Raw genomic sequence first — 27,353 nt, 5'->3', positions numbered from 1 at the left:
CTTCACCAGATGATCCTTGCTCTCCCTCAGTGGTTGGTCTAGCAGCCAACACTATCTCCGATACACTGTTGGACATCTTCCGACTAGTGTCGTCCTCGGAGACCTTTCCATATGTATGGAAGAAGGCAGTTGTTTTGCCCCTTATTAAAAAGTTAATTTTAGACCTGGACGAGCCGAATAATTATCAGCCTATCTCTTGCCTCCCACTACCTGCCAAAATTTTGGAAAAGGTGCTAAACTCTCAACTGGATACACACCTCATTAAGAAAAACTTGCTAGACTCTACTCAATTTGGTTTTCAATCAGGTCACAGAACAGAGACCGCGCTCATTAAAGCTACTGAAGCGATCAGGGTTACCCCTCCACAAGGGAGGTCGTGCCGCACTGATCCTGCGCGACCTATCAGCAGCCTCCGGCACAGTAAATTATGGACTGCTGATGGAGAGGCTGAGTGGGATCAATGTGACCGGCCTGACGTGGGAACTTCTGAACTCGTTCCTATCAGGATGAGTCCAATCAGTTAAAATGGGTGGGTTTTTCTCCTCTTTCTTCTCACCCCCGTGAGCAGTGCCCCATGGATCTTCTCTTAGCCCCCTCCTATTCAATTTCTATGTCACTCCTTTGGCTGAACTCATCCCCTCCTTCAGTGTTGCACTGACGACATACGCGGAAGAAACGTAAATAGTGGTGTTCTTCGCAGTAGAGTATACGGCGGATTTCATTCAGCGCTTCAGAGGCTGTATGAAATCAGACAGGCAATGGATGGCGGGCAGCCGTCTTAAGTGGAACTCTTCTAAAATGGAGGTATTGCTGTTCGGCTCCCAGGCGTCCTTCTGGACCTCTAATTGGTGGCCAGCCGAGCTCAGCCCTCTTCTGAAGCCAGTAAACAGTGTCAAGAACCTAGGTGTTCTGGTGAACAACAAACGGTCTTATTGTAAACAATCTAAGGCAGTGTCTTCCACCCCCTTTCTTGTCCTGACAATGATCAGGAAAAATGTTCCCTTTCTACCAGAGCACCTTTATAAAACTGTGGTGTCCTCATTGGTGCTATCCAAAATTGATTACTGCAATGGGCTTTATCTTAATGCTCATCAACAGGTCATAAACAAACTCCAGACCTTGCAAAACGCTGCTGTTTGGCTTTTGTATAATGTCCCCAAATATCACTCTGCTTCTAAACGCATTACTCAACTTCATTGGCTACCTGTGTAATAAAGAGTCACTTTCAAGGCCCTTTGCACGGTTTTCAAAACCCTACATGGAACAGGTCCATATTTTCTGAAGAGCTTTTCCCGATCTGCACCAGGATTTTCTCTTCGCTCCTTCTTTGCCAGACTTCTTGTTATCCCCAGATTCAGATACGTGAGGTAGGTTGGCAGGAGATTTGTTCTAGGGGCATCTAAGGCCTGGAATGAACTTTCTCTCTATATCAAATCTCACTCAAATCTCTTGTCACTCAGAAAAGCCTTGAAAACCTAACTCTTTCCTAAGGGTTAGGTACTACTATTATTATTATGTGCTTGCATAGCACATGGCTATCCAACAGAGTTTCCCAGTGCTTTGGGTGTAGGAGTCTTCAATTCTTTGTGGAAGTTGAGGAGGAAGGAGCAACATCTCAGGGACTCGGGAAGGGAGTTCCATAGTTTAGAGCCAAGGAAGGAAAACGATTGGTTACCCTTTCAGGTGGGTTCAACTCTTGGAACTACAAAAAGATTGAGAACTTGAGTGCAAATATGAGCAGAATGGTAAGGAGACGCCAAGATTTGCAAATATCGCGGTCCTGAACAGGCACAGAGTTTGTACATCTAGCAGAGAGCTTTGACATTTATTTGCCTATCCACTGGAAGCCAGTGTAGTCGGCGTAGAAGCCCAGATGCTGAGGAATGTTTAGGGAGGCGAAACAGGTGCCTTGCTGTGGAAGTCCGGACCACCTGCAGGCGTCTTAGCGTTGCCTTGTCAGCCCTTAAGTACAAGATGTTGTCATAATCGAGTCTGGATAATATCATGGCCTGGGTGACTGTTCTCTGGGCAGAAAAGGATAGTATCCACACAATCTTAAGCCATTTCATGATGGCAAAGCACGTGGAGGCTACTCAGGCCACTTGCGGCTTCATAGACCGGGTGGAGTCTAGCCAGAAGCCAAGGTTTTTCACTTTATTGGTGGGGAATGGACAGCGTTCAGAGCATGACAGGCCAATGCTGAAGGCCCCAGAGCTGAGGATTCCTCCCTACCACCATCACCTCCCTCTGGTCAAATTTGACTCCATTTCCACAGCTTTACTCCATCTGCACTGGCTGCCAGTAGCTAAGTGGATACAGTTCAAATCACTTTGCATTGCCTTTAAATCACTTAACAACTTGGGGCCAACGCAGCTAGTGAATTTCCCGAAGCCACATACTCCAGCAAGATCCCTTAGGTCAGCCGATCTTGGAAACTTAACTGTTCGTAGAGTCAGTGGGGTTAGGTGGGCAGTAGGAGCTTCACCATTAGAACAACTAAACTATGGAATTCTCTGCCAACCTCACTGAAAAAAATAATCCAGCCTGTTAAAATTTAGAAAGGGCCTAAAAAAACTTGGCTTGTTAAGGCATAATCTTAAGGTATCATTTTCTTACTCGGCCAGTCTGATGGGTATGTGATTAGGATAGCGCATAGACACCTTAGGGTATTTGTCACGTTTTATAAATTCTTCATCATCATCACCATTTAATTTCAGGGAGTTGGTATTCATCCAAATGAAGACAAAACCGAGGCAGGAGTTGAGGTCCTTTGAATTAACTTCCCACGGGACGACAGCGAGAAAATAATCTGGGTGTTATTTGTGTAGGAGTACAAAGTTAACCCGCAACCTTCCACCAGGTACGCCAAAGGACGGACATAAATGTTGAAAAGCATAAGGCTCAGGGCAGAGCCCTGAGGAATTCCAGAGGTAATTGAGCGATACACAGGTGACGGGTTAGACGAGAAGACCTGAAATGTACGATCCATAAGGAAAGTAGAGAGCCGAGCCAGTGCCGTGTATTGTAGGCCCAGTTGGGCCAGTCTGTCTGCGAGAATTGAGTGACACAGGTGCAAAAGCTGCTCTAAGATCCAATAGAATCAGCGCGACTGTGATGCCCGAGTTTAGGAGTCGCCTTAAGTGCTCTGTGACTACTAGCAGGGCAGTTTAGGTGCTGAGCCCAGCTCTGAAGCATGACTGTGGGGTGATGGGCACATCGTGTTTTCGCCAATGAGGTAAATTGGATATTCACGTGTTTTTCCAATATTTGAAAAAAAATGGGTAGTAAAGAAATGGGTCTAAAATTGGACCAGTTGTCTTGGTCCAGGTGGGGTTTCTTTAACAAGGGGAGAACCACTGGATGTTTCCAGGCTTTAGGTAGATGTCCCTCCTTTAGGGAGGAGTTCAAAAGATCGAGCACCAGCTGCATAAGCTGTGGGCTCATGGTGCTCAATTTGGCAGGAGGTAGAGGGTCTAGAGGGGATCCGGACTTGATTGACAACAATAAGTACATCAGTTGAGAATGGTCCAGGGGGGAGTAGACACTGTAGTACGGTAGGACCTTACGTGTCACAGTAGGGTGTCCGTTCCTAATTGGGTGTATTGTTAATAAAAGGCTGTCATTCCTTGTTGTAGCCAAGGTGAGCCTAATATCGGCCACCTTGTAAAAGAAGAAGTCAACGAGCTCCTAACATTGAGCCAGTGACAGTGAGGTAGCAGGAGAGATGTTTGTTGGATCTGATCGATCTTGAACCACTTTAAAAAGTGTTTTGGGGCAATGTTGTGCTTGAGAAATGTTTTCTGAATAAAACAGAGCACGTGCCATTCTGCAGTGCGAATGGTCCTGGTTTAGTGCCAATTTATATTTACACTTTGTATCAGTATCACATAGTTTCCTCCATGCCATTTCAAGGTGCTTGCATAATTTATTTTCTGCCTGTAGGGACTCCTTGAACCAAGGGGAGGGAGGGAGTTGCCTAAGCACAGATTTCGGCTTGGCTGGTAACTCTCTGAACCAATTTTAAATTACACATTGGACTAGCTGAACCCTCAGTGTTAACGGAGGTAGAATCCTCAGTAGGCAAGGGTTGAAGGCGAGAGTATCAAATTTGGACCAATTCCCGACCAAGGCTTTGGGCTTAGTTGCCATCAAAGACAATGAAGATTGGAGGGATATAGAGAAAGGCTCTCCATTCCTCAACTGGTCTCATCGCTCAGCTAGCCCCAAGACTCCCCTCGGGGCAATCGAGCCCTTTATAAAAATGTAACATAACATGTGATGTGAGGTGTGTCTCCTAGAGTAGTGCAATTTGAATCCCACACCTGCGGAGATACTGATACACACGGTAGAACTTAGCATAACCAGCCAACACACAGACATTCCACGTCAGTATTAGAGTTAATGACAATTACAGTGTTCACTGAGACACCTCCTCCAACAACCGCCCACTCAGTATCACCCCCCTCCCCAGCCCCTCCGCCCCCACAACCAACCACATCCTACACTAAGAGAGAGGGGGAAGCACACATTGTGGATAACATTAAAAGAACATTATAAACGCCCAACTCCCATGCCCAGGCCAGCTCACCAACGGGAGGCCAACCATTAGCAATGTGATGCAATACTAACCACTCTAATTAACAGTCTGTTCCGGTGGTTAATTGAAAATAAGGGGGTGGCGTTCAAGGACATAGTAGACCCACACAATGGTGGCCTCTACCCACGACCCTAATTTCAATTATTGAGACATGATCCCAATAGCACAAACACTGTACCCATGCACATAGGATCCCAGCAGGGCGGCAACTTGCCGGTGGGTCGATATACCATGTCTCCGCCTCCGAGCCGGAGGGAGATGGGATTGTTACATGTCTCTCACCACAGAAGCCCTTTCCTGAGCTGCCTGTTCCTTAATGAGGCCTCACGGTTGGCACCTGCCACAGGATTTTCGTTGTTGTTCCACTTGCCATGATGTGGAGGGGTCAGATCTGTTCCCAGGTGTAGGCATGAGTCCTTTCTGTTCTAGCCAGGACCAGGCATCCTCCAGGGTTGCACAGAAGGAAGTGGTGTCCTCATCGAGCACCCAATGAAGCGCTGAAAACTGCAAAGCATATTTGATGCAGTGGTCCCAGAGGCACTTCTTCACCTCCAGAAAGGAAGATTTGTGCCTCTGAACTGCCAGGGTGTAGTCCGAGTAAATATGTACCTGGGCATTTTAGACTTTCAAGGGTCCACTGGCCCTCGTCGCCATCAGAATGTAGTCTCTGTCCCAGTAGTTGAAGAGACGTGCAACCACCAGTCGCAGTGAAGCGCCCGTGCGAGGAGGTCTCCCAGGGACTCTATGGGCCCTTTCAACTGAAAAGAAGGTAGGTTGTTATCCTTGTAGGATTGTGTTCACAAACCAGTCCTCCAGGTACATCTCCATATTCAGGCTCTCTGCCTGCTCCAGAAGGCTCACGTTTTGTACATTGTTCCTCCTCAACCTACCCTCCTCGCTCTCCACTTGTTCTCGCAGATATTCCAACTCTTCTTGCATTGATCGGAGACATTTGTCAGAGCCCGCCACCATGGATCTCAGGGCAGCTAGTGCGGACTCCGTATTTGCGACTCAGTCTTAACTTTTTATGGTCCTTACGAAGGTGGCCCACGTCAATACATAAAGTGTCAAGTTTAGGTTCCAGTGTGGTTTTTTTATTTCAAGGATGGCGGATAGGAGTTCATCGAACTGTCGGAGTGTTCAGATAACGTGGCTGCAACGTTATATACACTGGTATTGGAATGTTGTTTGTTCCCGTGGGCACCTCCAGTTGCTGCCGAGGTTTTATCAGTCTTCGGCTTGACCATGTTGTCTGCTGTCTCAGAGTCAGAAGGTGAATCCAGCTGTAGACTTAAGGAGGCCACTTGCCAGGCGACATCCGCCAACCCTTCAACGGCCTCCCTGAAGAAATCAGGGGTATCCTATTCTCACTGCTGTTCCACAGCGCGTCAAACAAGTTGACAATCCCAATGGTTTGATTTGGTCTTGTTGGACTGAAAGGCAAGGCAGGAGGAGCAAAAGGTCCGATCATGCTCCAGTGACAAGCAGACGTTGCAGACAGAGCGTTGATCTGCCCATGAGTACTTTGAGTGGCACGGTTGACAGTAACGAAAGGGCATTTTTCCATCGGTCTACGTATTCGAGGGTGAAACCAGATGAACAGGTCAGCGAGGGCCTCAGACCCGAACAGTGAGTCAACAAAGACCCAGACGCAGATCCGACGGAAGAACCACGACTGAGACGATAGGAGTCCCAAAGAGAACCGATTTCCTCTAGCAAGCGGGTGCAGGAGACTCAAGAGGCCCCGATGACCAACACTACGCTGAGTCTAATTAGAGCCCCGGCGATGCATGCCCGACCCAGATGGTGAAAGGACACAATTTAACTATGGAGCTGGTGCCCATGCGCATTACCAGTAATAGGAGGAGTCACTATACCTCGTGTCTGGAAAGACTTCGAAGAAGAAAAACAAGTTATACACGCCGAGCCCAACACTAGATTGCAGGAGCATGCAGAGCAGGAGTATCTACAGCTACACATGCCACAAACATATTTATTTTTATTTTTTACTATTTTAAATAATTTACATTATTTACTATGTGGTTTTATTTTAAGCCCCTACTGCCATTATTTTCTATAGGACGGTGTTAGTTATCAGCCCATGGTTATGACTGGTGCTGGACTTACTACGGTTTCTTTTTAGCAGTAGTAATTTACACTTGTAAATTTGCCCCCCCCCCCCCCCCCCCCAAGATGTGTAAGCCTACACTTTAGAGTTACATGCCACTCTGATTTTGTGAGCAGTAGTAAGTTACTCAAAAGTGTAAGAAAACGTTTACAGGTGTAAAATCATTCACAAGTTTAAATTACCTTTGTAAAAAGCTCAGTTTGATTTTGAGCATTCATGTAATGTTTCCAAATGTGCAATTGTTTTAAACAGAAGGGGGAGAAGAGGGGATGGGCAGTGAAGTCATCAAACCAGTGGCTTGGTGAAAGGCAGAGTATGGACAAGCTAGGCCTGCTTCCGAACGCTTAAATGTATACAGGGACAGGAACAGACTTTAAGTACGGAGACCCATAGGCAATTGTTCATAGGGCCTGACCCCAGTAGAAGCGCTTCATTCAACTCTTCAACTGTATGTGGTTGGTATTGGATGCATAGATAATTGGCCACAGGTCCGACACAAGCCAGCACCTGTGCCCAATCACATACATACATATTGAGTACAGGGCTGGATGCACAAGTGAACCAACGATTTTATCTTTAAAAAAAGCTTCAGCAATGAACTGAAAAGAACCCCAGCAATATTTATGTTATAGTTCAGATAGTGCAAACACTGTAACCTTCATACAGAAAAACTACTTAAGAAATTTACTGGGGAAACAAAACTGTTAATTTGACTCCGATTCCAAACCAAAACCTAAACATCCTTGAACTTCACCATGGGTGGTCCACTACACAAACTGTAACTCACAACCCCATTTTGAAAAACATAACTGAAACCCATGACATCACAAATAATGTGGCAAATACAATCAAAAAGGACACTCACAGTAACAAATAACTGATGTACTTGAATTCTGTCTTACCATTAATGGTATCGCGGAGCTTTTTGTTGTTTTGTTCAATAAAAAGAGTTAAAAAAAAAAACTCATAAATTCACTGGTGATATCATTTATCACCTTACCGGTGACATTATTGATGACATCTCTATGAGCCAATCGCTCTATGCACAGTGAGTAATGGCATTCTGGTTGTGTGTGCCTCCGACTAAAAACGAGTCCAGCAAGGCTGTTGGGCCTGAAGGAACTTTGCATATTCCAGTGAATGGTAACACACAAGGAATTTATTGAAAGCTGCAAAGATTACTTATTTTCTTTTTCCAGCATTTGCACATTTATCTAGCTTCTAATTATTGGTGCTGGTCTTTAGAGCAGCACAAGTGAATATTCAAATTCATAGTTCGAAGGCATGCCCTCTCAGTGGCAGGCATTACTAGAACATCTAGCAACTACCTAAGGAACTGCAATCTGGTATGAAAAAAAGGACTTGTGTGCTACTTAGAGCAACAGCTACATTCCTTTTCAAATTTTAATTTCTAGCATCTACAAAAAACCAAAAGAACTATGTATTATGCATATTGATTTCACTTTTTTTTTTATTTATTCATCACTTGTAATACCCAAGTATATTAAGGATTCTTCACCATCTACTAGAACAAACAAGAAATGCACTGAAAAAAACACAATAACGACCATCATCATAAAACAGCACTGGCATATTTGCTTAACTTAATGAGAACAAGCACACAAGTAGAAAAAGAAATCATGCAAATGTAGATGTTGAGGTTTCACCCTCTCTATTAACTACAGTCATGCCTTTTAAGCCATATGTCCAACTTTCAACAAAAGGAAACATTCAGAGGGGTTGGAGGGTGGGGGGATATATCCGAAGCTTGCATAGCCATGGTGAGCATCACTAGAACGTCTAGTAAGGGCTCAAATTACTGCGGCATGCTATAACAAGCACATGTAGCTGACTCGAGATGGACATCTAATACCTTGCGCTGCTGCAGCTTTGTGAAAGACATTTCAATCACTTGTATCTGACCTGAGAGGAAAATCTAGTAACACCTCGCAGTACTACAACATTGTGAAATGCCAGAATTGTTAAATATGCAAATGCTTATTCTTAATGGCCGTCACTCATTGATCCCTGGTTTCAGCATCATTACCCAACTGAACCAGATTGGCATTAAAAATCCATCTGAAAACAAATCAATTTGCACCCATAAAATATCACAGAAAGTCACTTAGCCATATAGTGACACAGAAAAACAGTACTGTGGACGAGACTCCGTTCAAATTGACAAACTAAAGAGTGAGGAAGCCATGGCATAACTAAGAGGCAAGTCCAGAAGCACATGGGTAGACTGTACCTACCGGGAACATCCCTCCCTCACCGGACTACACCAAAATGAACTCAATACTCACACTCTGCTCGTTTTCAAGGCTGTACATCCCATATTTAGTGTTCTGTTGAGCACCAGGGCCCACTCCTAGATCTGTGCTTCTGACATCTCTCTGCAATTTCCCCAGATCTTTCTTGTATGATCGTAGCTTGGTCATCATCTGACTGCGGAAGAAGGCAGGTGCGTATTTCAATTCTCCTTCCATCTCCACCAACTGCAGATAAATAAACAATTTGTAAAGGACTAAGTCCTGCATGCACTTAAGTTTTAAATGAACATATCCTCATTATTGAATACAAGATTATAAATAAGGAAAAGCGTTTGGGTACAGAAAAGAAGATGCATCATATTACCTACCAGGAATGCTCTTGATCAAGTTAGCCAATGGTAGGCATGCCAGTGGCTCTCTCTACATGACTACAGGACTTGGGAAAGTTAGTGTGTGCCACTAGGGCCACTGCCCCTTTGGCATGGCAGCAGGAATCAGGTTAACATCTTCAAGGTAACTTCTGAGAAATAGTTAAGTATGATTTGGTTTCTGTGAAACTGCGTTAGGTTATTTGGCCAATAAGATTATAGTCTAACCTTCCTGAATGAAATTAGGTCAGCAAGCAAGGCAGTCTCCCAAATTATAGGATGGCTAAGCTTTAGCAGATTTGTGCTTAACTAAATCCGAACGGAAACCGAGATCTCAAGGAAGACCAGATTCCTTAATGTGAAGATCAAGTGCATCAGACAGTCAATGTGATGTCTGCCTGCTTCAGTCGTTAACAAGAAAAGATCATGCAGAAAGGTAGTATTCCCAAGAATCTAGCATAACTCCTGACCAAGCAATAACACTTTTAAAATATACATGTCTGCCAACAAAAGAGGATATAGAATTGGATGGAGAATTGGATGAAGACCTTCAACCATCTATTTTGCATTCGAACAGTTGAATTCTTCCAGGCAGCATGCATAAATTACAGATCGGCTAAGGAAATGTTCACTCCAGCATATCCTAGAGACTCAGGAGCCAAAGCTTTCAAGTAGGGCGATGAATGGAGGCATGTTATTTATGTTGCATTCTTGCATCTTTTGCTGAAGGTTGCGGGCCTCAGACTAGCTCAAGTCCTCACACTATAACTGGTACAACTATGGTAAGCTGGCAGTGAAAGAACTGGTTTTAACCAGGATTGGGTTTAGTCATTTGCAGCTGAAGCTCCAAGACGTGGAACAAGGTTGTTTTCATTTTTTTTTTTTATCATCACCGATCTCACAAGTTGGCCTTTTTGCACCGCAGTAGCATCTCCTAAATTAAAGGCATAATGTGTTCTGAGGTGTTGCCAATGTGTCAGGAAAATAACTCTGAATGAGCTGACTTTCTCAAAGTCCACAAACTGCAGAATGTAAACCCTGAAGGGACCCTTTTAAGCAAAGAGAACCTTTTTTTCCCATTTTTTTTTTCCAAACACCCCCCCAGAGGCTCTCTGCTACAGTTTAAAGCACACAATATTGCATTGACATTTAATATAAACAATTATCAAAAAGAAATAGTCATATGCACCCAACAAAATTCCCCCCCAAATGCACTGTGTCTGCACTACATCTCAAACATTCGCTCCACACCCACTGCATCTATGCCACATCCTGCTTAGCCGCTGGACCCCTGCATCCCAGCTCCACCCGCCTGTCCCACAATCGCAGCATCTCCCACAGGAATAGGCTCCAAGGAAAGGCCTCTATAATCCGCCCAACGCCCAGATCTTAGCATGCTTTTGCGGGCACCCTCGTGCTTTAAAGATAGGAGTCTCCAGACCCATGTTAAAGTCCAGACCATTCTTCCATGCAAACAAGGAGGGCGGGCCTCAGCCTTCCACTTCCGCGCAATGTCTTGTATGGCTACGGTGAACCCGAGCAACATTAAGTGGCGCTTATAGATATTTCCCCGGACCCCCTCCATTATATGTAACAGCACTAACTTAGGGGAGAAGGGGAGCTCCCACCCCAAAACCTCCGCCAGGCAGGCCAACACCCGTGCCAGAATTTCACTATCGACCTACATTGCCAGATTGTATGAAATAGGGTACCATCCTCCCAACCACATCGGAGGCAAAGCGGGGATGCAACTAGGCCTGCTCTCCACAATCTGGCTCTAGTATAGTATACTCTGTGTAAGTAATTAAATTGAATTAGTCGGAGCCACATTGCGATTGCAGCCTCCCTCAAAGAGAACCTTTTGATAAGCTCCCAGTGAATTTTGCCTTTACGCTGGAAAATGATAGTGCTTGTTAATTTCTGTCTCCCCTAACATCTGTGGCAAAATTAAGCACTTTGAGTATCCCAGTAATATTACTATTGAGCTAACAGGGTACATAACAAAAGCACTCTGACTCAGTCACTAAATCACTAGCACTTTGGTACTGTGTGAGCCCAGCTAAAATGTTTCAAAAAGTGCTAGGTAATTTACCACCCCACTAGACAGATTGTCCCCAAACCAAGGAATTTGTGTTCAGACATAAAATTATGTTCCTTTGCAAAGTGGAAAATTTTCATCCGGGACAGGAGTATTCGGCATTGGAATCCATACAGGTAAGGTCATGCTGGTCCTAGGTGAATTAAAGAGGAATTGTTGTGAACCAAAACACATCCATCACCATTAGATAGGGTACCATAAAAGGAACCCTGAATCCCCCGCAAGAGGTAAACAGAGGAATCAGTCTTTCCTTTCTGACATGCAGCCAGGACAACTACTGCGTTGAGTGCTCCAGTAAGCCTCAGCAATGAGTAGCACTGACAAACAACACTCCTGTGGCATCAGGATCGAGGACAGCCAGTGAAACACAAGGCTCCAGAGCCCCCGCTGCATTCTAGTGACTGCACAGCCAACTCCACATTGGCACGAAGAAGTCCACCTAGGCACCAAATGGAACAGAGAGAAGCACCAGCGCCAGATACATGGCAAGCCATGGTCAACCTCCAACACTTGACATGCACTAGTATAGCATCACCTAAACAAGGCAATGGTTAACCGAAAGACTCATGTAGGAGATGAGCTGTAGTATGCAACAAGCTGTCAAGCCTACTCTCCCACAACTAGTGGTGCCGACTACAGAGGGACCTAAGGATCTTAGCCCCCACCAGAAAAAGACAAGTGGGTCTATACTGCCTCTAAAAGGAAAGGAAAGAGAGCACTTTTTCAAACTGGAGTCCTGCCAGACTGTGAGTACTAGGCTGAGCCTTGTATGCCTTTATGTTTTTCGCAAGATCTCACACTCCAACACTCTCCACAAAACATGTTTGGGACAGGGTGCTGGGAAGAGGGGCTGAGCAACACAGATCATACTGGTAAGCTTATCATGAACAGCAAAGCCTAGTGGCAACAAATTCAAAGTCTTCCTCACACAGAAGTGTCAGTGAGCAGCCAGAAGCAGACATATTACCAGGGCTCATGATGTGTAGACTGCGATCCAGCCCCTAGGAGAGAAAAGGAGTCAGGCATTCAAGCTGCATGATGGGACAGTGGCTCGCAAATCTTCCATTGCCTGTTGCTGTGCTGGCCAAACCAGACAGGAAAATGCTCCGTTGGCGTGGCAATCAAATAACCAGTTCAGAAGCAACATGCTGCAACAAGCTTCAAGTTCCATCTACAAGTCTCCCTCCAGACACAGAAACAATGCCAAGGAGAGAGGAGGTAGCGGTGTATGCGCAGGGAGATAGGTATCACTCTCCTCACTACAATTCCCCACTATTGTGTCCCATCTTGTTTGTACGTGGAGTGTCTAAACTGTCTTGTCCTCCCGAATTGCCGGATATAAAATGTGATACAAGCTCCGTCCTTGGGCCATATCCAACAGGACCAGCAATACATTGGCAACAGAAGTCTCCTTGGGAAATGAGGGCCACAGCTCCCTAGCCACCTGGGCTATTTTCTCATATTGAAGAAACTGCCGGGTGCCCAAAACAAAGGGATCCCTAGCCTGTTTGCATGTGATATATTGTTTATTATCGTACAGATCATCCATCGTTAGGCATCCCCCCTCCCACCATTTTCATATGGACATAGAAGCCGAAATTTTTTAAATGGGTTGTGTTACCCACAGGGGCATATCCGGTGCATACAGCGCTTTCTTCAGCACTTTTTTGACCAGAAGCTCCCATATTTCCGCCACATGTCGGATTATGTGGGGGCATGTCTGGGGAAGGTGTGTCCCTATAATCAATAGCTCAGGCAGCGATTTGTCACCAAAAGTGCCCACCAGCAGGTTCTTCTCCCAGTTATCGGCTTCATCCAGCCAGTGCACGGCATGTTGCAGCTGGGAGGCCATATAATAGAATTCCAGGTATGGAACCTCTAGACCCCCGTCTGCCAAGTTCTCTGTAGAATGGCTAGACAGACCCTTTTACGTTTAGCTCCCCATAGTAGGTCCACCAATAGACTAGATAAGGTTATAAAGAATTGTCAAGGTATTCTATAAGGGGAATGTTGCATTGCGTAAAGACATCTCAGTAGAATAATCTTTTTCGCTATGGCGTTCCTTCCTATAAGGGACAGAGGTAACCCCAGCCAAAAACGCACCGAACCTCGCATTCCCTCGATTACCTTCCTTATATATTCAGCACTAGAAATCGTTCCGCTGTCGTGGCCAGTTTGATTCCCAGATACCTAAAGTCAGTCTTCACCCATGGGAGCCCCACCTCCGGCCGTGGGTCATCTGGGTGTAAAGCCAGCCTTCCCATCTGGATCAATTTTGACTTCCAAGGGCTTATCTGCAGTCCAGATATATTCCCAAACCTCGGAAGGACGTCCGACGATAGTGGAATTGCCTGGCCAGGTTGTCGGAGATACACCAGCGCATCATGATACCACGTGGTTAGTCGCGGCCAGTGAGATCCCGAATGCCGATCCCGAATGCCGCCAATTCCCCTCTCAGAGCTGCTGCAAGCGGCTCCATCGCCATTGCAAAAAGAAGCGGCGGCAGCAGGCATCTCTGTCTGGTGCCATGCTGCAGCATAAAGGCTCTTGAGACCAACCTCCGCATTCATATCCTAGCATGAGGAGCCGAGTAGAGCAGCTGTACCCATTTTAGGAATTGGGCCTCCATTGTATGCAGGTCCTCCCAAATGCACATCCAACCCACCGAATCAAACGCTTGCTCTATGTCTAACAGAGCTAGGGCATAATCTTCCTGAACCAACGAGGGGCAGTGCCACACATGGGCTAGTATCCGCAAATTATGGGTCGTACTACGATTGGGGATAAAGCCAGCCTGGTCAGAGTGAATTAAGAGGTGCATATGCGGTTGAAGTCGAGCTGCCAGGGTCCCACTCATCTATATTTCAAAGGGAGATTGGTCTATACGCTGGGATGCCCTCGGGTAGCTATACGCTCTATAAATATTTTTTCATTCATTCTTTCAAGGCCAGCAACTTGGTATCCATGTCTTCCTTGGGTATCATGACCACTATCAAAGGTGGTAGTATGTGCTTCTGAAGAGCTTCATTATATACTTCCAGAAGGCGGTCAACCAGAATGGGCGCAAACCTTTTATAAAACTCGGAGGGTAAACCATCACTCCCAGGGCTTTTGGATTGTTTTAAAGCTTGCATTGCTCCCAGTATTTCCTCTTTCGATATCGGGTTCTCCAGCAGCCGACTGGCCTCCTCCTCCAGTCGGGGCAGATCTAGGACAGCCATGAACTCATTCATTATCTCCGAATCCGGTGGCGGTTGTCCCGCATACACCCCTGCCAAATGAATGGCCAGGATCTCTATGATTTTCCTTTGGCTGTATACCATGTCCCCCCCCACTTAGACTGCATCTGCACCATGGGGGAAACAGATCTCACTTTTGATCAACTTTTGATCAACTTAGCGAGTAGGGCCCTGGATCGATCATCCTCCATGTGCAGACGCTGTAGGTGCACAGCATAATGAAACTTTTCAAGCCTACACAATGCAGCCAACATCTGTTCCCGTGCCGTCCAACATTCATCCAATAGGTGGGGAGCCATCGGAAGCAACTTCTCTAGGACTGCTAGCCTCCCCTCCTGCACATTAATGTCCCTTTCAAGCTGCTGGCGTACACCATAGGTTGTATTAATACACATTCTCCGGATCACCACCTTCATCGCTTCCCACTCCACCGCTCTCGAGGACGCCGCATCCCAATTCGTGTAAAAATATCTAGAAAGCTCATCTTCTATCGTGGTGGCAAATGGTAGATCAGTAAGCGCCTTGGCATAGAGTCTCCATTTCGGGATCTCAGACCTGGGCCTCTCTCTATTGAGAGTCATCATCCGAGATGTGTCTCGGAAGGTATACCACTCCACCCACCCTAGGGACCTGCTCCGTAGATACAAAGAATTGGTCTAGTCTGCTAAAGGAGTCGGTCGCAGGGGTATGAAAAGAGAAAACTCTATCTGGTTGTCTCCACACGTCTACCAGTCCCACCTCCATCAGGGCCTCGGTCAAGTCTGGTTTGGTGTTCGCTCGGGGGGGCTCCCGTCCAGCGGCCCCATCTAGCACACAGTTGACATCTCCCAGCATAATAACCCCTCCCCCTAGATATGTAGCCGCTACGGCCATCACTTCAGGAAAAAATCCTGGGACATCTGCATTAGGGGCATATGCATTATTAAAACATATCTCCTGACCGTCAAGCCTGCCATATAAGATCATATATCGCCCCTCGGAGTCGATCACATGGTGCAAATGTTGGAAAGGGGTCACCGGAGCAACCCATATCGGAGCCCCCCTGAGCAAATCCGAAATATATGAAGCGGCATACAGTTGTCCTGGCCATCGACGTCTCCCTGCAATGCAAACACCCTGCTTCGTTTTTCACGCATTGCCATACCCCTTACATTCCAAGTAAGCATTTTCATCATGGGGGCAGTCATGGTATTCGGTAATCGAAAATGCCCCTGGGTTCCCACTTCTTTATCCCATTTAAAAATTGATCACACTTCGTTGACATGGATCCCATAAAACTGCCCCGAACCACTGAATAACTAACAAAAGTGATTGATTCTCCCTCCCCGCCCGCCCACCCACTGGGCAGTGATACAGATCCCCCCCCCCCCCCACACATTGTAGAGAGCTAACAGTCCCATCTCCCGCCCCCAAACTCTCCCTGCAACTTTCATAGGCAAAATACTTATCCACTTCCATACGGACCATATTTGTGTTCTTATTTCTGGATCATTCAAAAAGCAGTTGCCATGTTCCACTGCATAGATGCCGTGCAAGTGGCCAGGTACTCAACAGGGTGCAAGGACAAGACCTCCAGCTCCCCGATCAGATCCCTGCATCTACAGAGGGGCGCAGGATATACATAGATTATTGTACCCCATATACGAATAGAGAAACGCACTCTATTCACACTACTTATCTGTTTGTTCTGGATAATGGCCTAGCATCTCCTCCGCATAGTCTGAGTTCAGAAGACATTGGTATCAGGCACAATGTCCGACGATCTCATCTCTTAGTCAGACTGCCCCTCGGTCACCTGTAAGGGGCCATCCGCACGCACCCGGACCCTTACAGAACCGGCAGTGTCTTTTGGTCTTTTCCCTCCAGATGGTCATTGTGATCTCAGAACAGAATCCGTTAAGTCTGCTGTTTTCCTCGAACTAGGTTGTAAGTACCGACGGCCATATTGCTCCCCAATTGTGTCCAGCCATTCAGAAGCCTCTGCTGCCGAATAAAAAAAAACAACGCCCTACCCTTGTGTTCAATCCAGAGTGTGGCCGGGAAGAGCAGACTGTACTTCATCCCAGATTCCCTTACCCTCTTCTCCAACAGAAAGGTGCGTCGCTGATCCTGCACCCGCCGAGTATAATCAGAGTAAATTGAGATGGTATGGTCCTCATATTGCATGGCTTCCTTTGCCTGAGTGGCTTGTAGGATCACGTCCCGATAATTAAAGAACCAGGCTATGATAGCTCTCGGTAGCACCCCCACCCCGCCTTGGCGGGGCCACCAATGCCCTGTGTGCCCTTTCGATGTTGAAGAACTTGGAGGTCCTCCCGGGTGCGAGCACTTTCGTGATCCTGTCCTCCAAAAATAGCTCCGCCGAAGGTCCCTCTGCCCGCTCCAGCAAAGTCGCAGGTTGCTCCTCCTCGAACATCCACCTTGATATTCAGCACGTTCGCTGAGCTTGATCATTTTCCGTTGTAGCTCCATGACCGTTTCATCTCAATTTATGTTCCGTCGTTGTGACTCTGTCAAAGACCTTGCGTAGGTCGCATCTGAGCGAATTGACATCGATCACGACTGCATCAATCCTGGTCACCATCTCATCCCTAGTAGTCTGCATAGCCGTCAAAACATCATTTAATGAAGGGCCCCCCCTTGTATTTCGCTGGTGCCACCTCTGCAACATCATCCCACTGCAGTTCCTGCTAGTTTGGTCCCTGGGGCAGGGGGTTGCGCATAGTTAAGGATTTTGTTAGATTGGGCTCGGCTGGTTTTGTCTTTACCCCATTCTGGCTCTTCTTCTCTTGGAGGACTTCAGCACCCGCGCTGCTCAAAAAGTACTCCGGAGCCTCGTTGCCTCCTGCGGCTGTAGTTATCAACCCTTTTGTAGAGACCGCCTTGTAGGGATGAGATCTGCCGTTTCAGATCAAACCGGAAGCAGGCAGCGGTCTAGCCATGTACCAGGCAAGAAGGGAGGAGTCCCATACGGAAGCAGACACGGGACGTATAAAGCATCCGGAAGAACCGATGAGTGTGTGCGGTGTCGGAGGACGGAGAGCCGTGCACCCGGAGGACAGAGAGGAGACAGACGAGAGCGGAGAGGAGGAAGGTGAGGACGGAACGAAGGACGGTAGAACCAGATCGAAGCGGAGCAAACGGGACCAGGAAAGCGGTCTCCCCAAGGCATCCAATCCCGGTGGGTAGAAGGGAGGAGAAGACGCCCCGGGTCCCGACGCCATGGTCCGAGGGACGGGCCGTGACCTGAGGCAAGTAACTCTCTGGGGAGCATTTGGGTGGGGGGGGGGGGGGGGGGAAATACGGGGAGGTAGGGCACTCAAGCGGTGGAGAGACACTGCAAAACCCCTCACAAACCCCTCCTGCACTCTTGCTTCTGGTGGCGGTAGCACAACCTAAACGTACCCGGTGTTGGTACTAACCCCGACCGGTTTTGTTTTTCTTTCCTTCCTTTCCCCCACCTGACTAGTGTACTCACGAAAGACCAAAAGAGCACGGAGGCCCCAGAACCCTCGAACCCAGGACGTCCCGAAACAAGAACCACAGGAAGAAGCTGTCTCCTGAACCTTTGGGTTTTTTTTTGTTCATCCTCGATTTGTTTGGTTGGACCCTCATTTGAGCAAAACCCCTACCCTACCTTTAAGAAGCATAATAAAAGAAAAAGGTAGTTACGCACTCTTGAGCGTCGCATCCTTTGGTTCGGGTTCCCGTTGGGCACCCCCAATATCCACAATTGGTGTCAGAAGTGGGATCTTAGGTCCCCAGGTGTCGAACTCAGACACAGCCCGCGCCCAAAACAATGGAGAATATCATCAGCCAACTTGCAGAGGGGCAACGGCACCTGCAATTGGCCCTAAAGCAGCAGGCCCAAACTGCCCAGAAAGACCGAGATGCACTTCAAAGTGCCCTAAGAGACCAAGCCACCCTACTCTCTACCAACCAACAAGTACAGGACACGGCCATACTAAGGCTCACAGACGCCATAGTAAGCACTTGAGTACGCCCAAACGTCCCTGGGTCCGTCCTGCAGAAATTTCAGGAAGGGGATGATCCCGATTATTTTTTTATTAATTTTGAGAGGGTTGCAACCACCGCTGCCTGGCCCCAAGAAAGGTGGAGCCAATACATAGCCCCTCTCTTGGCTGGGGAGCTCCAGGCTGCCTACCAAGCCGCTAACCCCACTGGTACAACAGCCTATGAGGATGTGAAAAAAGAGCCATCCTTGAACGATTGGGATGTGACCAGGAGTACTACAGGGCCAGATTCCGGAAAGAAAGATGGACCACTGGGGATAACCCGTGCGCCCTGTATTACAGAATCAAGGATCTGGGAAACCGCTGGCTGACGCCTCATGTTTCCACTGTGGAAGTTCTGACTGAAAAGGTGTTCATGGAACAATTCCTTGATGCCCTGCCAGCAACAACCCGTTCCTGGGTAAAACATCCCAACCTCACATCGGCAACGGCCGTCAACCTGGCTTGTGCTTTCCATAGATCCCCAGAGTTCAAGGCTGGTGTACCCCGAACCCCCCCTTTTTTCCCCGAGAAACACACCCAGACCGGATCCGAAACCCCAGTCCCTACCTCGTATAACCCCCAGACCTGTCCACCCCATCGCAGGCCCAAGGACCCCAGTGTTATCATTGTTCTGAATGGGGGCACATAGCCCGACAGTGTCCCCACAGAACCCCGACAGCAGAACCCATGGAAGTAGGGTATTCCAGGGGACAAATATACGTGACCAGCCAGGGTCCCCATCAGTACAGGAAGGAAATATTGCTTAATGGAAAGAAGCAACAGGCGCTGTTGGATACCGGATGGCATGTTTCAGTAGTAGACAGAGCCCTGGTTCCCCGACCCCAACTGCGAGAGACCAAAAGGGTACAAGTTACCTGCGTTCACGGGGATACAAAGTCATACCCCGTCGCGGAGGTCTTGCTAGACATTTCTAACGAACTTCAGCTGCAGAAAGTGGGGGTCATTCCGTCCCTACCGGAAGCAGTCATTATCGGTACAGACCACCCCCGGTTTGAACAGTATTTAGACGAGACAAAAAAAAAAAAGATACCCTAACCTGGTTACATGAAGCCCCCTTTAGTGGCAGTGCCCTGGAAGAGAGCAGGAAAGGCAAGAATGAGAGACGGAGAGCGAAACTTCTGTATACCTAGACACAGAAATCACACCATGCTATTCCTATTTCCCTTACAGACCCAGTTGAGGCAGCCCAGATTAGCTTCCGCTCAGCCCAGAGGGATGATAATACCCTTGTCCACACCTGGGAGCAGGTACAGGAGCAAGAACCAGATAAGGTAGGACCATATTTCTTTGTTAACAAAGGTTTGTTATACCGATCTGTTAAGGGAGGGGGGGGGGGGGGGGGAGGACATGCCACCACACAGCTGTTAGTACCCCTTCCTTTTCGCGACCTTGTAATGCACTTAGCCCACAATCACACAGGGGGTGGACACTATGGGAAAGAGAACACACTGAAGTACCTTTTCTGCAGATTCTATTGACCATGGGTCTATAGGGATGTGGCAAAGCATTGTGCGGCCTGTGTAAGTTGTCAGTACACCAACCCCGAAGGGGTAAGAAAGGCCCCTCTGTTCCCCTTGCCCATCATGGATGTCCCGTTTAAACGTGTCGGCATGGACCTGGTAGGCCCACTTACTCCCTCCGCCAGAGGTCATAAGTATATCTTGGTCATCGTAGACTATGCTAGCAAATATCCAGAGACTTTTCCTCTGTCAACAATGACCTCCTCTGCTGTGGCCAGGGCTATGGTATCATTTTTTTCACGGGTGGGATTTCCATCAGAAATACTCACAGACCAAGGGACCCCCTTCATGTCCCGTCTGATGGCACAGGTGTGTGAGATCCTAGGCATCCGTCGACTCCGGACTTCTGTTTACCATCCCCAGACAGATGGCCTGGTGGAGTGCTATAATAAGACCATCAAGAGCATGCTCCGCAAGGTCATCTCCGAGACCAGAAGGGACTGGGACCAGAAGCTACCCCTTGTCCTCTTCGCAATACGGACACACGAGCAGAAATCAACAGGGTATTCCCCTTTTGAGTTATTGTTCGGGAGAAAACCACGAACACTGCTTGACATGGCAGCGGAACAATAGGGGGGGGGGGGGGGGGGGGGGGGGAGGACGAGGAAGGACAACCACTATCCAAATATGCAGCTGATTTCAAATCCGCTGTATCCAGGATTTGGGGTTTGGAACACGAGCACATGGAAAAAGCGCAAACCACCTTAAAGCTATATTATGACCGGAATAGCCAGTTACGAGAGTTCACTCCCGGAGAAAAGGTTCTTCTCTTACTTCCAACAACAGAAAATAAGCTGCTGTCCAAGTGGCAGGGTCCCTATGTCATTGACAAACGATTAACACCAGTCACATACAGTGTTCTACAGCCCCAGCAGGCCGGGGGCAAGCAAATTTACCATGTTAATCTTCTAAAAAAGTGGGAAGAGCCCACTTTGTCCGTTGGCACGGGACGATCGTCTCTCATAGTGAATACCGAAAGGCCCCTAGAAATATCCACGGCAGGCACACAGGAGACCCTAGACGAGAAAGCCCCAGTGGGAAACATGTCCCCCAAACAGCAAACCCAATTATCTTCCATGCTAGATCACTTCCCTGGTCTTTTTTCCTCCACTCCTGGGTTGACAACTATGGTTCAACATGACATTGTTTCCCTAGACAGCACTGTTGTAAAACAGAAACCATATCGCATTCCAGAAGCAAGGAGGGAGGCGGTAGAAAGAGAGGTAACAGCTAATACAACAGGCAGCATGTCAACCAAACATGAGACACCAAACTAGGTAAATTTATCTTCCAACACTAACCAAAAAATAACTCCCACTGTTTTGATACTCTTACTTGGTAGGAGAGTGAAGCATGTTTTAGTAAGATTTATTGCTCTGAGTCACTGCCACCGGAAGAGAAGGAAAGGTGAGGAACAGATTTACATTAATAACGCCAAGAATGGACTACCAATTGCTAATCTCCTCGATGAAATAGCAAAAGAAGAAACACTGGCACATGGACATCTGAAACCAGCTGAAAGGCAGCCAGAAAAAAACAGCTTTGTCACAGCACATGTGCAACTCTTCAAAACAGAGGCAGTAATGCAGGAACAATTGATAATGATGAAAATGAATATATATCTTTCAGTCTTGAATAGAGAGCATCCTTCTTCATCCATGGCTGAAGACTTTGACCAGTCTGATGCCTACAGAATAGACACACTCCAGCAAAAGAAACATCAAAACGGGTTTATATCCTGAAGAATAAATAATAGTACTTTGGCAGAGAACTGCAGAAGCAAGTCCTTCACCTGAATTTTTTTTTATTTTGCTGGACATTTTTGTAATACATCTGCAAATTCATTCTTGGATAGACTGCATTGTGGGTTTAAGCTTCTACCAATAACGGGATTAGAGTGAGGCCTTTTTCCAAGCCTCTTTTAGATAGTCAAGGAATGACATTCCCATCTCCAAGAGTGGCCAGGAAAATTACTGGAGCCTTAGGGAGTGAGGGACAAAGCAGGACGTCTTGCAAGAGACATTTTTAGACTCTCCATTGCTAAATGCCCCATTAAGATATCCAACACCCTTTTCAAATTTTTAAATCTCCTAATCTCGGGACCTATCCCTTGAACTTTTGGGACCAACAAGAGGCAACAGAGGAACAGGAGGGCAGTACCAGGTCAGTGGGACAGGTTTTATTTTGATGTGCTGGCACAAGTGTAGATTGTCCTATTGGGACACAAATCCTTCAGAACTTTGAATAAATGCACATTCAAACTGCAATGCCTGAAATAAAATCTAGGTGGAATTTGGAAGCACTCAATAAATTTAATTGCCCTTATCCCTTGTTGCCAAGGGTATTATAGAATATATTTCAGGTTTATTATAAAGCAAACTTCTTAGTTTAAAAATGTTATATTTGACGTTCCCACAAAGACATATGTAGAGGGAACTCTGGCATCTCCGGCAATTGTCAAAGGGATTTTACAATGGGCGCTTCCAAGGTACTCTCCAGCATTGAATGCTGGAACACGGAGTAGAATTCATAACTCTTAAACAAGGTTTCAACAACACCTCTAGGATTAGTAAGTGATTTCACTGCAGGAAATTCAGAGGCCAGCACTCTTCCTATGCAAATCTATGAAGAGCTTAACATTCCATGTTGTCCCAAAATAGAAAAACGTAAGATGCAGAGAAGGTACTAGTCCAGGTAATTGTATGTGGCTGACTCCTGAAAAATGAGATCGGGAACTCACTCCACGATGGGTAAAATGTTTCGCAGAGCATATTAAGCTAAGGATTTCCTTCCTCATGCATTACCATGTTGTAATAATTGGAAGGCAAACAAGAATGTCAATGAGGCACACACGGGGGATGGAGACCTCAATGGGGTTTAGTCAGCCTACTGCTGAAATGCCACCACAGCACAAGTGTGGATCAAAGGGTAAAAGCTAGAATTACAATTGAAAGCACAGATGAGCAGGCATCTTTAGCTACAGTTTGACTACAGGGGGTGCAATTGTGGTATGAAGCCTAAACTAAGAACTGTGAATAGTGCTGCAGGCACAGCACAAAAAGGCAATTCCCCACACCCCCTGCTTAAGAGAAACAAGTCAGAGTGTAAAAATCAATACTCTATGACAAAGTACTATACGAAGAGGAAATCTGGATATTGTGCCAAAGTAGTTGGGAAACTGAAGAGACAGTTCTGATTAGGTCTAATAAAGCAAAGAGATTACTTTGCTGCTGTGAGAAAGAGCTATGTAAAAGGGACAGGAGGGCCAACTATTTATTAAAGAAAAAGTTTAATGGAGTCATTCAACAACATCGGATTCGGATGAGCAAGTACAGACAACGTAAACAAATAAAACGGAGACAGCTAATTCTCAAATTATAGAGGCTGAAAACCTATACGTGCTACTACAAATAACAAGCACTGGCAAAGTCAATAGGTCTTGCTGCCAAAAGGCTGAGCAGCATGCCAAAAAGGAGCAATAATGAAGCAGAGGAATTTTTTTAGTGTTCACATGCACCATTAAACATCCATGCACCAACAAATGATGTGGACGCAATTTTTTCTATTTACGGATCTGGGAAGAATCTGTAAATAATAAAAGATTACATAGAACTAGTGTGAAATCACTTAAACAGCAGGGGGCTGGCAGCAACTTGCTGCCCGGTCCTTCCAAAATAAAAAGACTGAACGGTGGGCAAATGGGCTGGGGGGGGGAATGCAAAATGGGTAAGTGGGAAAAGCACACAAGCAAGAAAGCAACGTAAAGCGCGTGGGGAGGGGCAGGAGTTTAGTGGGAATCTTGCAACATAAGAGAAGCAGCTACAAAGAGTGTGTTGGTGGGCATTTGGCAAGTGGAAAGGAGAACACCACGAGGGGCAGATCTGGAAAACAAATACACTCTAATTGAGGATATAAGTACAAAGAAAAAAAATAATTCCCAAAAAGCAAGCAGCGGAAGGATACAAGTCAGCAAAGCCAAAGGATGGCAAAGAGGCTCTGCTCCAGGAGACAATATGGAATAAGGAAAGCCACTGAATAAGAAGCAAGCAAATGGGATTGACAATAAACTATCCAATGGTAAGCAACAGGCGGCTATGTAAGCCCAAAATGCGTCTTTTTTTAACCAGGCAGTTTGTACTGTCCGATAGGTGAGATCTAAAAAGAAAAGTGACCTCTTTCCAACATGTATAAATAGGTGCAAAGCAGCTCAACACCTATGAAACCTTTCAGGACTGAGCAGTTGCCATAAAGTACTCCACTCATATTGAACTCCGCTATGACAAGGAATAGATGCTCACGGTCCATAAACATTCAAGACCTTCAAGAGAACTTTCAAAATCTGTCTGAGCGTTTAATGGAATCCAAGCTGAACCAGAGGCAGTGATAACCCAAATTAAGTAGAAACTCAAACAAAAAAGGGCTACCAGAGGTGTTAGAAGGAGGAGGCTGGATTTCAGGGGCTGCAAGAGACATGGACAGGAGGAATAGTGCCATGGCAGTTCCAGCTAAGATCCATAGAGGCCTGAGGGTCATTCTGCTACCTGTTGTCAGTTCAGAATCAGAGCAGAAGATGAGAGCACACACAGGAATGTGTTCTATTTTTTTTTAAACTAAGTCAAGGAAACACAGGCCTTTAAAAATGGTTTTAAAACGACACCTGTAGCCAATAAAACCACATTTATTTTTTCACTATTGGCTGCAGTGCCACAACTATCTTTGTTACAAGTTGACCAATGTGACTGATTTTGTCCCATTAGCACTGTAAAGGTAGGCCAGTTGAGAAGGGAATCGATGAGTGGATAACACAAAAACTTGAAGTTTCACACTATTTTATAGTTACTCACCCCCACCCTACTTTATACTTTTTACTGCACTCGGACCATGAAATTATTCCCCGAGTGTGGAACTACATATGGCGATCAAACAAATATGCCAGATGAAAAAGTAATCATGAGAAACACAGCTTCAGGGAGGTGGGTTTGTTTTTAGTATACTGTTTATTTAATCTACGCACATGTGAAAACCTAATTAAAAGCACACAATTTTAATTCAAAATAAGTCTTAAATGGCAATTTTCAGCTAAAACTGTGTTTGTTACATTACTAAGTGAAGAGTCCTTTCTTCTAGGATGCTGTATTGCAGCATGCAGGTGAAAGAGACAAGCAAATACCTAATGCAAACATGAAAGTACAAGTATAATGGCATATACATTTGAGATCCAAGTCCAATTATGTGCAACTAAACAATCTTGCTTTCAAAGATTAAAATAGTTACCATTTCATTAGCTTCCTGTTGTTTTTCATCAAACTCTCGCACTAACTTCTTCCTCTCTTCTGCAAAACAACAATTTACAAAATGGTGTTAGTAGCCAGGAAAGTGGATCCTACAAGAGTATAGAGATTTTGTTTAAATTACAGCATTTGTAATTGACTTCAAAAAAGTATGTGAGAAATAAACTCCAAGCAAAGGCCATGTTGGAGGAAACCACGATGTGCCCTGCTCAGCTAAAAAGAGGAATAAATAGTAGCATGGAAGATGCACGAGTGAAGCTACCTCACTGACCTTGTGGGAGAAACTATTCGTTTTTACAGAGAATGGTTGTTTTATAAATGGTAAGGGGTTGCACATACTAACCCCATCCCCTTAATAAACTTCTCACAGTTCATCCAACGTTATTTTTTTTTTTAAATGGGCGGATTTAGTAGAGTCTTTTCTTACGATATAGATGGAAAACACGAGTGCTGGGAAGCGTACCCATGATATCTCATGCAGAAAGTGGCAAAAATATACAAGCGTTCTCCTATTTAATTCACTACATCACTCACTTTGGAGAGTTACAGGGAGCTCCAACCTTTACTGGTTTTCCATCGATACCCAAAATGTCGGGGGAGGGTGCAAACAAATGTGCCCAAGCAGGAGTCACCCGCCACTAGGGAACTACACCAAATTCTTTACACAGAATACCACGACCTGGTGAGGCAACAGGATGGGCAAAGAAACTGTTAATCACAAAATATATACCCGGAACCAAGCAATATCCTGTACCTACAAAATAAGGTTGGAGATATTTGGCATCCCTTGGCCAGAAGACAGAATACATTTCTAAAAATAAAAATGTTTGCACTGTATTTTTAACACTTTAAGCTAACACCAGAAACGCAGGTGCATTACATACATCAATCCAGGTTGGTACATAAAGGGAAAAGAATACAAAGACTTACTCTAAATAATGAGTCCACTCTCCCTGCACCCCTTTTCGCTAGTCTCCGCTAGTCCCCCAATGCTCAAACTGCATAGCTCTCTCTTTATAAATAAAAAGCATAAATTTACATTTTCCAAGATGTTCAACACTAGGAGGTATACATGGCTTCAGGTTCTAAACTATATTACACAACACATGTATAATTATTTCAAGTACGTAATGAACACTCTTGTCTTTTCTCTAATCAGTCTGGCTTTCACCTCAATCTATTCAGGGGTGCCTTGGGGTGGTGGCCATGTCCAGAGTAGCGGTTTCTTGCAATATATAAGGAAGACAGGCCACATTCCCTTTTGCCCAGCCACTCTTTCCCATAACATTGCTGTCAGCTTCTCAATGACAGAGATTCCAGATTTTACTCGACTATAATTCTAAGGTTGGGGGGTCAGATTCCCTCCACTTCTGGGCTACAGCCAGTCTTGCAGCAAGTAGCAGTTGGGATAGGAATCTACCAACAAGAGTTTACAGTGGGAACAGTCTCTCATCATTCAACTCAGAGGGTCCAATAGCAATTGGGTTCCAGTAAGGTCTTTGATCTGCTGGACAACTCGTGTCCAGACGCCTTGTACACTATCACATAACCACAAATATGTGCATATAAGTACCAAGCTTCTGACCTCCTCGCCAACAATTGTCAGGACCTCCATAGCTACCATTTAAACATTATTTTGTAAGCAGTTCTTTTGTATTTAACACAAATGGAAGATCTAGATGCCCTCCATCAGATCAGTGTTCAAGTATGTTCTGGAATATATAAGCCCATATCTTCATTAAACTACTGGATGTCCAATATGGTCCTAAGTGATTGACTTCGTTCTAAAACTCTATAGAGAC

At 45.9% G+C, this 27,353-nt stretch overlaps 1 protein-coding gene across 1 annotated transcript in view; it reads right to left on the bottom strand.

Annotated features, from left to right (window-relative positions):
* Window positions 1–27,353, bottom strand: part of VTI1B (vesicle transport through interaction with t-SNAREs 1B) — a 231,541-nt gene that overhangs the window by 187,605 nt on the left and 16,583 nt on the right. The window contains exons 2-3 of the mRNA XM_085627149.1: window positions 25,535–25,593; window positions 9,032–9,223 (exon numbers count right to left, since the gene is read on the bottom strand). Of these exons, the coding sequence (XP_085483275.1) occupies window positions 9,032–9,223; window positions 25,535–25,593 (251 nt within the window). The remainder of the gene's footprint in view (window positions 1–9,031; window positions 9,224–25,534; window positions 25,594–27,353) is intronic.

This window comes from Triturus cristatus, chromosome 9 (assembly GCF_964204655.1).
Source record: "Triturus cristatus chromosome 9, aTriCri1.1, whole genome shotgun sequence".
In the NCBI taxonomy this organism is placed as follows: domain Eukaryota; kingdom Metazoa; phylum Chordata; class Amphibia; order Caudata; family Salamandridae; genus Triturus; species Triturus cristatus.
Note: the sequence above shows the minus strand (reverse complement) of the source record. Positions and strands in the feature narration are given on the sequence as shown.